The sequence below is a fragment of the Pelophylax lessonae genome (genome assembly GCF_965119305.1).
Source record: "Pelophylax lessonae genome assembly, chromosome: 8".
Taxonomy (NCBI): Eukaryota; Metazoa; Chordata; class Amphibia; order Anura; family Ranidae; genus Pelophylax; species Pelophylax lessonae.
In genome coordinates this window covers 2955262-2969494 of record NC_138775.1, presented here as the reverse complement: position 1 = coordinate 2969494, position 14233 = coordinate 2955262, and the positions used below count along the sequence as shown (strand labels likewise).

General features: G+C 49.9%; 1 protein-coding gene across 3 annotated transcripts in view; it reads left to right on the top strand.

Annotated features, from left to right (window-relative positions):
- Window positions 1-14233, top strand: part of LOC309561911 (contactin-4-like) — a 192434-nt gene that overhangs the window by 128529 nt on the left and 49672 nt on the right. For all 3 annotated transcript variants that reach the window (XM_082265976.1, XM_082265975.1, XM_082265974.1), the window contains exons 7-8: window positions 96-198; window positions 7628-7812. In XM_082265976.1, the coding sequence (XP_082122102.1) occupies window positions 96-198; window positions 7628-7812 (288 nt within the window). The remainder of the gene's footprint in view (window positions 1-95; window positions 199-7627; window positions 7813-14233) is intronic.

Here is a 14233-nt window from a genome sequence, read left to right as displayed (position 1 = left end):
GTAATGGATTACTTAACTGAGTCTTTTAATTTCTGCTGTACAAAGTCCATATAATCCACCCCTCCATCTACTCACTATCTTCCTTATTCACCCAGGTGTCATGGGAGAGTACGAGCCGAAAATCGAGGTCCATTTTCCTGAGTCTGTGTCTGCAGCGAAGGGGTCTACGGTTAAATTGGAATGTTTTGCATTGGGAAAGTAAGTAACTCTCTGATCAAATTCTTGTCACTAAACTATAATCAAGGTAAAGTGAGGGTGTGAGTGTGTGTGTGGGGGGGGGGGGGGTTAGGGTTAGCCTTCCCTCTCCGTTTCCTCTCCCCTCCTCTCCCTCTCCCATCCTCCTCTCCTCTCCTTTCCCTCTCCTCTTCCCTCCCCTTCCCTCCCCTCCCATTGCGACGTGCCAGAACCGCAGGGGCGTCACGTGAGGTGCACGGTGGGCCGATGAGAGACAGCAATAATACAGTTCATCAGTTTACTCACTGTTAGCAGAAAGCCTCCCTGGGCTGGTCGCACAGTGAAGAGGAAGACAGCACAAAATCCTCCGGGGCACGCTCTGTGATAGGGAAACACCAGCCAAGATGGTGGTTGAGGTGCCCGTGATGAAAGGGGTGTTTAGAGTGCTTGTGGCGGCTCGGTCCCTTGATGGTATTTGTCGTGACGCCAGTACCGTTAATGGTGGTACAACCAGTTGTAGTAGCAATATTGAAGAATGAGGTAGACAGTGGTAGGATACAACTCACAACTTACTGTGCCTGGATTTTGGTTGCAGCATAAACATCCAGATAGAATACAGTCTCTGGGTAAATAGAGGAATTCTGCTGATCCACTGTTAACAGGCTTTAGTAATCCTGGACTCAGGCTGTGTTTCAGTATAATGCTTACTTGTAAGTGATTCGGTTTCTGGTCCCTTTTGAATCCGGTGACATTCGGTGAGGTTGCCGGTGGCTAAGAAATCCTTCACCTTTATTCTCAAAGGTCTTTGCTGCCGGTTGGTGGCTTTTACCCTTTGATTTGAGCAGTTCCAATTTGTCCCTTCTCTGGACTGAACTTCTCTCCTTCACATGGTGCTTAATCTGCACACAGACTTCCTGAACTGAACAACTGACCACAGATCGAGCCTGAGCTGGGATAGATATCCCAGAGTGGTGCTATCCCCATCTAGTGGTGGGAAGTATGAAGCACACTTGACCAGCCTATGAACAGGGATTCAACAGGTGTAGCAATGCAAAATGACATGCAATACAGCAATGACAAAGAAGTAATACATTTGCAGTTCCCACGTGTCCTGAGTGGGACGCTGCACCATCCTCTCCTCTCCCCTCCCTCTCGCCTTTCTCCTCTCCCCCTCCCTCTTTCTCATCATTTCCTCTCTTCCCCCTCTCCCCTCCTCCTCTCCATCCCTACTCCCCTCTCTTTCTCTCTCCCTCTTCTCCCACTCCTCTCTCTTCTCTCACTTTCCTTCCTCTCTCTCTCTCTGTCTCTCCTGTCACTCCTTTCTCTGCTTCTTTTTCTCTGTCCTTCTCTCTCCCATTAGTGAAGAAAGACACAACCTCTAATCACGATAAAGGTTTTCAAAGTTTATTTAGAATAGAAGAGTTACAAAGTAAAAGTAAGGAATAAAAAGTAAAGATATTGATGTGCACTCAGATCCTTAGACATGGCAGGTGGACCAATGATCTGACCTCTTATGCTAACAGTATTCTTTTAAGCTGTAGTCTGGACTCCTGGACAGTTGTCATGTAGGACCGTCCCAAACATTTTACATACTAAGTCGTTCACTTACAAATTAGTACAAGCAGCACATCATTAATAACAAGAGACATTCATTTCTGTTATCTCAGGAACACCTTATCAGCTTGACCCACCTCCAGACTCCCAAATCCCTCATTGTAGAACATATTCATAGGAACATTCATATGAAAATTCCCAAATGAACACCAAAGTCACTTTTAGAAATTTGTTTGTTTGATAAAAAATCTTCCATCCTGCTTCTTCAATTTTTCTTGTCACTGCAGTCAAAAACAAATGTCACTTTTACTCCTCCGAGGTCATTCCAAAGATCTGGGGAACAACAATTTGTTACAGTATTATCTTTCTATACAGTCATTCTAAGAAGCAAATCTTTTATTGCATAGAAAACCTAACATTAGCATATAAGCACTATAGTATCACCAGTAAAGCATAAAATAATAATTAGGATTTTTAATCAGCCCCCTCTTTTTGTTTGATACATGTTGTAAAGCGCTGTGCAAACTTTTGGCGCTATATAAATCCTGTATAATAATAATATATATAATGAATACACACCAGTGGCGGCTGGTGCTCAAAATTTTTGAGGGGGCGCAAAAAGAAAAATGTAATAGGTATTGCTTCGCGTCAAAAAACGCAGTAAAAAATTGCGTGACTTTGAAGTCATGGTACAGGCATGGCCAGGCCCGGACTGGGACAAAAAATAGGCCCGGGCATTTTGGACTGAGCAGCCCGGGGGGGGGGGGGGGGGCGTGACGGGGGCGTGGCGTTCGTCGGGATGGTTGATGACAGGATTTAATGTTCCAGGATGTGTGGATTCGATTATGGTACCTTTTTTAGTTTAATCTGACAGATTGGGTCCAATTTAGATCAGAGCTGCCATATGATGCTGTTTTTTTTTGTCTTACTTTAAATCCTGTTTTGATCGTTGAGTTCTAAAAATAGTATGAAGCAGCACAAGATGAGGATTACTCCAATCAAGGGGTAGACAACCTTTTTGGCCACAGTGTGCCGAAAAATGTTTTCAAAGAAATTGGGAGTGCCAGATACATACGAGAGACATGTGAGAGACACCCTATTATGAGATACACTGACTGAGAGTGGCACAAACCCCACAGTACAGGCCCCCTAGCACAAACCCCTCAAGCACAAACCCCACACAAACCCCTCAAGCACAAACTCCCTAGCACAAACCCCACAGTACAGGCCCCCTAGCACAAACCCCACAGTACAGACCCCCTAGCACAAACCCCACAGTACAGACCCCCTAGCACAAACCCCACAGTACAGCCCCCCTTTCAACGCAGTGACCAGCGTACATGGTGCCCCCAATGCAGAGATCAGCGTGCGTGCCCCCAATGTAGTGACCAGCACACATGATGCCCCCAATGCAGAGATCAGCGTGCCCCCAATGTTGTGACCAGTTCAGTGCCCCCAATGCAGAGATCAGCGTACATGCCCCCAATGCAGTGATACATGTCCCCAATGCAGAGATCAGCGTGCGTGTCTCCAATGCAGTGATACATGTCCCCAATGCAGAGATCAGCGTGCATGCCTCCAATGCAGTGATACATGTCCCCAATGCAGAGATCAGCGTGCGTGCCTCTAATGCAGTGATACATGTCCCCAATGCATAGATCAGCGTGCATGCCTCCAATGCAGTGATACATGTCCCCAATGCAGAGATCAGCGTGCATGCCTCCAATGCAGTGATACATGTCCCCAATGCAGAGATCAGCGTGCATGCCTCCAATGCAGTGACCAGCAACGGATGGAGGATGGTGCTGGATGGATGGTAGAGTGCTGCGGGAGGTGCATGCATGGCTGCACTGTGTGCTGTGATAGGGAGAGCTAAGTTGGGTCTTGCAAGGCCCAACTTAGCTCTCCCTATCAAAGCACAGTGCAGCCATGCATGCACCTCCCGCAGCACTCTCCAGCACAGGGCAGGATCCTGCTTTGCTTACCTGTTTGTTAGCAGGAAGAGGCGCTCCAGTCCAGTTGGCGACGGTCACTCCAGGCCGACACACCCCGGTCACTCCAGGCCGACACACTCCAGGCGTGGGCGGTCACTCCAGGCCGACATCCGGACCAGGCCGACACTGCACTGCAGTCACTCCACTCCTCCAGGTCAGCGCCGGTCTCACGCCACGTAGCTAAGCAAGCTGCGAATACCGATGCCCGAGCAAGCCCGAATGACAGTACGTACGGTCCGGTCGGACGCATGCGGTTGCTCTCCTCAGGCTCTCACTCTGTCTGCGGGTGGGAAGAACGTGACGCCGGGGCGGTGCACCGCCCCCACGCATCACGTTACCAGGACCGTCCCGGGATGTCCTCCTGTGATTGGTCCAGGCTGGAATCTGGACCAATCACAGCCAGGAGTCCAGGAAAGTGGGGAGTGTCGGGCGCATTGCTCTGCCCCCCGATGACCCCCAGAAGGCCGCCAATCGGCGTCTCTGTCTGCCTCACGTGGGAGGCAAAACCCCACCCCCCCCCCATACCCAGCACTAGGTCCGGCCCCCCTAGTAGGCTAAAAATTTACTTTTTTTTTTTAAATCTTTTTTTTTCCCTTTCTTCTTTTAGGGGGGGCGGTGCCCCTGCGCCCCCTATCGGCCGGCCGCCACTGGCCAGAAGTGAACAATGCTCTGCCGGAGGCCAGAACAGTTCTGGTCTCCGGCAGAGCATTGTTCACTTCTGGCTTAGCAGCACGCAGGCAGGCCGCAGGCGTAAAAAAACAGATAACAGTCAGCTACACACTCTGTCACTAGTGCTAGAAAACATGTGCCATGCCAGTTTGATTGTTACATGTGATGTGACAGCCAGGTGCACATTTTCAAGTTGAAAATGTGCACCTGGCTGTCACATCACATGTAACAAGCAAACTGGCATGGCACATGTTTTCTAGCACTAGTGACAGAGTGTGTAGCTGACTGTTATCTGTTTTTTTACGCCTGCGGCCTGCCTGCGTGCTGCTAAGCCAGAAGTGAACAATACTCTGCCGGAGACCACCCAGAACCACAAATCCCAGCGGTGACAGTGGTGGTCTGTGGTGTGTTTGTGTGTTGCTGTGCTGACCTTTCCTTACCTGTTGTTGCTGTTGCTGTTGCTGTTGCTGCAGGCCTTGGCTCCTGTCCTGGTTGTGGGTGTGGTGGTGGTGTTTTTGGTGTCTCACAGCAGGTCACAGTCGACTCCACTCCAGTCTCCAGTCCAGTCTCAGGCAGCCAGTGACTCCAGCTCCAGGGCACTGGGCAGGCAGGCACTAGTGACAGACTAGTGAAGTCCACTCCACTCACTGACTCAGAGACAGACTGTCAGTGTCTGTCTGCGGTGCAGCGCCGGCTGCCGATTGTTCCTACTTCTTCACGACAACAAGGCAGCATGGGTTCCCCGTCAGACTCTAGCTCCACCCCCGGCTTTAGTCACTCTTCACACAGCACAGCACTGACCGACTCCACCCCCTCCTCCTGAGCTACGCTGGATGCCGCTGCGGAGCCGGCTGCCAGCTGAGCCAAGTTAGGAGTGGGGAGTCGGGGACAGCGGCGGCCGGCCACGGCCGGGCCAGATGATAGAATAAATTTGCGGTAATCCGGGGCCCGGGCAGTCGGGGACAGCGGCGGGGCGGGTGGGCGTCCAGATTGCGATAATGCGGCGGCCCTCAGACTCCGCGGAATCGGCCGCGGAGAGGCCAGCAACGGCCGTCGGCCAGACAGGCGGACACTCCACATTATCATGCGCCCGGACTCGGAGCGGAGGACTCGGCGGCCCACCGGGCATATGCCCGCTATGCCCTATGGTCAGTCCGGCCCTGGGCATGGCACAGGTGATGGTACAGGAGATGGTATAGGCATGGCACAGATATGTTATAGGCATGTCACAGGTCATGGTACAGGAGATGGTATATGCCCCCTTTCAATGCAGAGACCAGCGTACATGCCCCATTTCAATGCAGTGACCAGCGTACATGCCCCCTTTCAATGCAGAGATCAGCGTGCGTGCCCCCTTCAATGCAATGAATATGGTGCTGTGCCCCCTTCAATGCAATGAACACTGTGCTATGCCCCCTTCAATGCAATGAACACTGTGCTTTGCCCCCTTCAATGCAATAAACACTGTGCTGTGCCCCCTTCAATGCAATAAACACTGTGCTGTGCCCCCTTCAATGCAATAAACACTGTGCTGTGCCCCCACAATGCAGAGTTCAGCGTGCGTGCCCCCTTCAATGCAACTGTGCTGTGCCCCCTTCAATGCAATGAACACTGTTCCGTGCCCCCATCAATGCAGAGTTCAACACGCGAGCCCCTTTTAATGCAGAGCGCCACAGCATTGTCCCCAATCACTGCAGAGTGCCCACAGCATTGTACCCCAATGATTGCAGAGTGCCCACAGCATTGTACCCCAATGATTGCAGAGTGCCCACAGTATTGTACCCCAATGATTGCAGAGTGCCACAGCATTGTACCCCAATGATTGCAGAGTGCCCACAGCATTGTACCCCAATGATTGCAGAGTGCCACAGTATTGTACCCCAATGATTGCAGAGTGCCCACAGCATTGTACCCCAATGATTGCAGAGTGCCACAGCATTGTACCCCAATGATTGCAGAGTGCCCACAGCATTGTACCCCAATGATTGCAGAGTGCCCACAGCATTGTACCCCAATGATTGCAGAGTGCCCACAGCATTGTACCCCAATGATTGCAGAGCGCCCACAGAATTGTACCCCAATGATTGCAGAGTGCCCACAGCATTGTACCCCAATGATTGCAGAGTGCCCACAGCATTGTACCCCAATGATTGCAGAGTGCCCACAGCATTGTACCCCAATGATTGCAGAGTGCCCACAGCATTGTCCCCCAATGATTGCAGAGTGCTCACAGCATTGTCCCCCAACCCAATGCACTTACCTAGCGGCGGCTCGGCTATCGGCGGCTTCTCCCCTCCTCGATCCTTCGTCCTCTTCTGCGGCGGCGGGAAGGTGAGCGGAGCGGCTTCTCCCTCGTCCTCTTCTGCGACGGGAACCGGCGGGAAGGTGAGCGGCGGTGACGGTGAGTGACTGACGCACGCACCGGCACCACCCCCATTGCGACGTCAGCGATCGATGTCCTGGATGATGATTGGTCCAGGCTGGAGACTGGACCAATCACAGCCAGGATATCACCAAGGTGGGGGTGGCCAAGCGCTCTTTCCTGCGCCCAGGTTACGCCCCCAGAAGACAGCCAATTGACGCCTTTCTGGGTCGTAAACCCCACCCCCCCCCCTTTAGCCACCACATAGGCCGGCGAACCGTTTTTTTTTTCTATAACTTTATTGTTTTTTTTGTCATTTTTTTTTTCCTTTTTTTTAAGGGGGCGGCTCTTTGCACCTCTCTATCTCTCTCTCTCTCTCTGTTCATTTATAATTGAACATATTGCTTCAATTTGTTAATGTTCAGTTCATTCATTCAATGCAGCTGAGGCTACAGAGATGGAGATTGGGGGCATTGTCCTCAATCTCCTTTGTCTGTCCCAAAGGGGAAACATCAGAGGTCTGTTAAGACCCCTGATATCTCACCAAAGATTCCCAATGGGGCAATTAAAAAAAAATTGTAAAAAAAAAAAGAAAAAAGTAATATTGTAAAAAAAAAAAAAAAAAAAAGGTTACAAAAAAAATTAAAAAATGAAATAACTAAATTAAAAAACTCCTGACACCAGTGTTGGAACTACCAGGGTCACAAAGGGTGCACTTGCATCCAGGCTCTGGCGTTCTGCCACTGGGCTTGGAGGGAAGGGCCCTATATGAGGGTCAGGGGGGGGGGACCTTCATGGTTTCTTGCACTGGGACCCTGAAGGTTCTAGTTATGTCACTGACCTGTTATGATTTATTGAGTTATTTTCATTGCAGTCCAGTACCCACCATCACCTGGAGGAGGGCAGACGGCAAAAGCATATCTCGAAAAGTAAGACGGCATCGCTCCAGCGGGGTATTGGAGATCCCCAACTTCCAGCAAGAAGACGCCGGACCCTACGAATGCGTTGCCGAGAATACGCGTGGGAAGAACATGGTGCGAGGGCAGCTCACATATTTTGGTATGATTAGGACATGATGGTAGAATTCGGTTACTGTAAGGGGGACATTTACCAGTTCTGCACCGTAGTCACTAAAAATGTCTTAGTGTTTGTAAAGCCAAAACTTTTTTTTTAAGGTTTGGATATCATAGGGAGGAATTGAACCCTTGCAGTTGTTTTATTGCTGTCGGGGTCCCCACTGGGGTGATTCACCCTCTTAATTTGTCCTGGTGATCATTGTCCCTAAAAAGAAAGTGATCGGAAATCCAACATGCTCCAGCAACAACTGTCTAAGATGGGAATTCCCCTCACTTCCTGTTTCATCTCCAGGACAGGAAGTGAGGGTAAATCTCTGGAGAACTAAGAAAAAATAGTTTTGACTGAATATACTTGTCAATATGCATAGATGTGTTTAATTGAAAGAGAAAGTTCTGGGTGATAAAAGGAGATCCACACTCCATGGTTTATCACAATGGAAATGATTTAAAGCGATACTTGACTCCCTCCATGTTTTTTCCCTCTTACCTGTATTGCTGCGTCCTCTTCAAAACATAACCTCACCCATACAGCAGCCCAGCATTGTCTCTATGCAGTCTGCTGTTCAGGTGACATATCTAGGATCCCGCACCCTCATCTTGGTCCTTCTCAGCTGTCTGCCTCTTCTGGGTTCAGGCAGTCAGCCATCAATAATGCACCAGGTCTGGCACTGGCTTCATTCTGTGGCGATACCTGGGAGTGGAGGAGACATCAGTGGAATGGAGAAGACATTGGGGTATGGAGAAAACATCACGGGAGCAGATAAAGCAATAAGGAAAAGAGGAGACATACGGGGAGCAGAGAAGACATCAGGGATAGAGGAGACATTGAGGGAATGGAGAGGACATTCAGGGATGGAAGAGACACTGGAAAGCAAATAAAATATTGTGGGATGGAGGAGACACCAGGGAGATCAGAGAGGACATCAGGGAAGCAAAGAAGACATTTGTGGGATAGAAAAGACACGAAGCAGAGAAAGAAGAGAAGACGTTGATAAGATGAGACATCAGGGAACAGAGAAGACATCGGGGAAGCGGAAGAGTTGTTTTGGGGTTGAGGAGACATCAGAAAGTGAAGAAAATATTGGGGGATATCGGGGGAGCAGAAGATACTTTGGGGTAGCGGAGGAGACAAAAAGCAAAGAAGACATCAGTGTAATGAAGGAGACACCAGGGCAAGAAGAGAGAGCCTCTGTAGGAGGAAGATGTCAGAGGGTGGAGGGGACATTGGGTTATGGAGAAGACAACAGGGGAGCAGAGAAGACATTGGGGATGGAAGACACATTGAGGGGATGGAGGGGACATTGGGAAACAGTGTAGGCATCAGGGAAGCAGAGACGATATTGGTAGAATGGAGGAACATTGGTAGGATGGAGGAGACATCTGGTATGAAGGAGACATTGAGGGAATGAAGGAGACAAAGAGGGGTTGGAGGAGATATCAGGGGGGACGAGACATTGGAGGAGCAGAGAAAACATTGGTGGGTTGGAGTAAAAAAGATGAGGGAGCAGAAAAGACACGAAGCAGAGAAAGAAGAGAAGACGTTGATAAGATGAGACATCAGGGAGTGGACATCAGGGAACAGAGAAGACATCGGGGAAGCAGAAGAGATATTTTGGGGTTTAGGAGACATCAGAAAGTGAAGAAAATATTGGGGGACATCGGGGGAGCAGAAGATACTTTGGGGTAGCGGAGGAGACAAAAAGCAAAGAAGATATCAGTGGAATGAAGGAGACACCAGGGCAAGAAGAGAGCCTCTGTAGGAGGGAGATGTCAGAGGGTGGCGGTGAAATTGGGTTATGGAGAAGACAACAGGGGAGCAGAGAAGACATTGGGGATGGAAGACACATTGAGGGGATGGAGGGGACATTGGGAAACAGTGGAAACATCAGGGAAGCAGAGAAGTCCGTGGTAGAATGGAGGAACATTGGTAGGATGGAGGAGACATCTGGTATGAAAGGAGACATTGAGGGGATGAAGGAGACAATGAGGGGTTGGAGGAGATATCAGGGGAGACGAGACATTGGAGGAGCAGAGAAAACATTGGTGGGTTGGAGTAAAAAAAGATGAGGGAGCAGAAAAGACATCAGTGGGACAGAGGAGAGTTAGGGTTAGTGGAGGAGACCCTGGGGCACAGAAGAACATTGTGGGAGCAGAGAAGACATTGGTGGGATAAAGGAAATACTAAGGAGCAAAGAAGACTTTAGAAGGGGAGCAAAGAAGACTTTAGAAGGGGAGCAGAGAAGGATTTGGTGGATTGGAGCAGTGATCCGGGAAGTGGAGAAGACAATGGTGGGACAGAGGAGAGATAGGGTTAGTGGAGGAGACCCTGGGGCACAGAAGAACATTGTGGGATGAAGGATATACTAAGGAGCAAAGAAGACTTTAGAAGGGTAGCAGGAGACTTTGGGGAAGCAGAGAAGGATTTGGTGGAATGGAGCAATTATCGGGGAAGTGGAGAAGACAATGGTGGGACAGGGGGAGACATTGGGAGAGCAGAAAAGACATTGGCGGGATGGAGGAGACATTGGCAGGATGGAGGAGACATTGGTGGGAGTGGAGAACACAGTGGGCCAGTGAAGGATGGACAGCAAGGGGGGAATGGCATTGTGGAGGATGAGGGGTGTCCTAATTTTTTTATGAATGACAGTGAAGGGTGGCTTCTCAGCCACTGATGATGGCCATTTATGAATTAGCAGAATCTCAGCTAATGCTCTGCTGTAAACTGACAGTCCCTGAAGCTGTCTAATAGAATACAACCACCGAAGGGGTTACTGACACTGCGTGCTCAAGCGGTTCTCCTCCGCGGTAACCCTTACGTCGGCAGCAGTTAATCCAATCATCATGGTACTGTGACGTGTCACTGGAGATGTTGATTGTCCTGGTGCCTGAATGGAGGTGTGAAAAGTTGTGAAACATTCGGTTCTAATTAATGTAATTCAATCTCTATGGTGCCATAGAGTCTGAGAGAGGTGGTAATTGTTTAAGTTACGTGGTCGAAGGTGTAAATTGTTGTCAAATCACCGGAGTGGTGGCGCTAAAACTGCATTATAAGTGGGTGGCAGAAAGTGTTGAAGTTCACCCCTGTTTCCGAAAGGTCGTCCCAAACCTCTCTGCATCCCCAGCACCCCTTCCCCCCCGGCAGGTCTCATAGGGCCCGTTCACGCACATTAGCACATGTATACCGGTTGGCTAGTTCACATCTGAATGATGCTTGCAGGTGACAAGAGTTGCCCATTTTTTAATGCATCTGCGTATTGATGGCAACAGCAATGCATAATGCGCATTACAAATGCACAATATAAAACATGAAAATGCATGAATCCAGAATCTAAATCAAAAACATTTTATTCATTTTGGATAGAGTAAGAAACGTTTAAATCTGAACTCCGGGATAATACATTAATTGGTCATGTGACTTCTAGAATCTTCTTCCAGATCTCTGCAGTAATCCAGTGTGAGGCCTCCTGTAATAAAGACCGCTCAGTGCTGCTCTCTCTCCTTGTGCAGGGTGACTGGTCTTGTCTCCGCCTCCTCCTGTAGTTGTTTGCAGTGGGTGGAGCCTGCTGGCCACTCCCATAGCTTTGCCCTCTCTCCTTGTGCAGGGAGACTGGTCTTGTCTCTGTCCCCTCCTGTAGTAGCCTGCAGTGGGTGGAGCCTGCTGGCCCCACCCACAGCTCTGCTCTCTCTCCTTGTGCAGGAGGACTGGTCTGGTCTCTGCCCCCTCCTGCAGTAGTCTGCAGGTGGTGGAGCCTGCTGGACCCCTCCCACATCTCTGCTCTCTTTTATTGTGCAGGGGGACTAGTCTTTTCTCCGCCTCCACCTGTAGTTGTCTGCAGTGGGTGGAGCCTGCTGGCCCCTCCCACAGCTCTGCTCTCTCTCCTTGTGCAGGGTGACTGGTCTGGTCTCTGCCCCCTCCTGTAGTAGTCTGCAGGTGGTGGAGCCTGCTGGACCCCTCCCACATCTCTGCTCTCTTTTATTGTGCAGGGGGACTAGTCTTGTCTCCGCCTCCCCCTGTAGTTGTCTGCAGTGGGTGGAGCCTGCTGGACCCCTCCCACATCTCTGCTCTCTTTTATTGTGCAGGGGGACTAGTCTTGTCTCCGTCTCCCCCTGTAGTTGTCTGCAGTGGGTGGAGCCTGCTGGACCCCTCCCACAGCTCTGCTCTCTCTTCTTGTACAGGGGGACTAGTCTTGTCTCCGCCTCCACCTGTAGTTGTCTGCAGTGGGTGGAGCCTGCTGGACCACTCCCACAGCTCTGCTCTCTCATCTTGTACAGGGGGACTAGTCTTGTCTCCGCCTCCACCTGTAGTTGTCTGCAGTGGGTGGAGCCTGCTGGACCCCTCCCACAGCTCTGCTCTCTCTTCTTGTACAGGGTGACTGGTCTTGTCTCCACCTCCTCCTGTAGTTGTCTGCAGTGGGTGGAGCCTGTTGGCCCTTCCCACAGCTCTGCTCTCTCTTCTTGTACCGGGGGACTGGTCTTGTCTCCGCCCACTCCTGTAGAACTGATTGATGCGAGGAAAGTCCTCCTCAGGTCCGGCCTCGGATCTCCTCCACTAAAGAGCTCATAAAATGTTAAGAAACCGGAAGCCTCGACCTTTAATCTGACCGCAGATCCATTAAATGGGATTCCATTTGATCCCGGTGTCGGGATTTTCCATTTCTTACTTCTAGGGCTTTGATATCATTTGTGGGCGGGGCAGCCCGGACATTTGTAACCTGTTCCCTGATTTCCTGAAATCATTTGTGAGCATTAAAGCTGAACTCCGAGCACAAAACTTTCATACAAATATACAGTCATCTTCAATAGCTGCAAATGACAGAAATCCTCTTTGCGTGCACTAAATGCCTTTGCAAATCCAGATATTACCTTGTAAAAGTAGAAGTGACATCATCACTGTGATGTACATAGCCCATGCAGAGAGCAGAGCTGTGGGAGGGACCCAGCAGGCTCCACCCACTACAAAAACCAATGAAGGGGGCGGAGACACGATTTGTCCCCTTGCACAAGGAGATAGAACAGAGCTGTGGGAGGGGCTCAGCAGGCCCCACCTACTACAGAAAACTCCAGGAGGGGGCAGAGCCAAGACTAGTCACCTTGCATAAATAAGAGGGAGCAGAGATGTGGGAGGGACCCAGAATGCTCCACCTACTACAGAAAACTACTTGAGAAAAGACCAATCACCCTGCACAAGGCATAACAGCAGAGATGTGGGTAAGTCCAGCAGGCTCCACCCACTACAGGCAAAAAAACTGAAGGTGGGGGGAGGAGTCAATACCATTCACCCAGCACAAGGAGAGAGAACAGAGCTGTGGGAGGGACTCAGCAGGCTCCACCCACTATAGGCTGCCTGCAGAAAACCGCAGGACGGGGCGGAGACTAGACACGTGCGGTTCGTTTTGTTCCGAATAAATATTTGGACAAATTTTTCGTTATTCGGATATATCCATATCCAAAAATGACAGTATAAATGACGTTTACCAAATGCTTCGAATAATTAAATGAAATCTGTCTGGATTTTGGAAATTCAAATTGAAATTTGAATTGAATTGAATTCCAGTCAAATTCAAACTGTAAAAATATTTCTGCAATCAAAGACTGTGTGTTATTAGAGGACTATTTCAAAATAATGCTGTTTTCTATTCGACCAATTCAAAATGTATCGACTCTAACGCTTCGAATAGAAGAAATCAGTTAATTCCAAGCAAAATTCAAAAAAGACACAAAACAAATTCTGAATACGAATTGACAGTTATCAACTGAATTTACCGAAACGAAATAACTAGAGTAATGAATCTAAATGAAATGAAACAAAACACATTTTATTCATCATGCACATGTCTAGCGGAGATGAGACCACTCACCCTGCCCAAGGAGAGAGAGCAGATATATGGGAGGGGTCTAGCAGGCTCCACCTACTACAGAAAACTCAGCAAGCCCTACCCTCTAAAGGCTGCCTGCAGAAAACAGCACGAGGGGGCGGAGACAAGACCAGTCACCCTGCACAAAGAAATAGAGCAGAGCTATGGGAGGGGTCCAGCAAGCTCCACCCACTGCAGGAGGGGGCAGAGACTAAACCAGTCACCCTGCACAAGGAAGAGAGCAGAGCTGTGGGAAGGGTCCTGCAGGATCCACCAACTACAGGAGGGGGTGGAGACGAGACCAGTCACCCTGCACAAGGAAAGAGAGCAGAGCTGTGGAAGGGGCTCAGCAGGATCCACCCACTACAGAAAACCCTACCCTCTACTACAGGCTGCCTGCAGAAAACCACAGGAGGGGGCGGAGACAAGACCAGTCACCATGCACAAAGAAATAGAGCAGAGCTATGGGAGGGGTCCAGCAGGATCCACCCACTGCAGGGAGGGGGTGGAGACGAGACCAGTCACCCTGCACAAGGAAAGGGAGCAGAG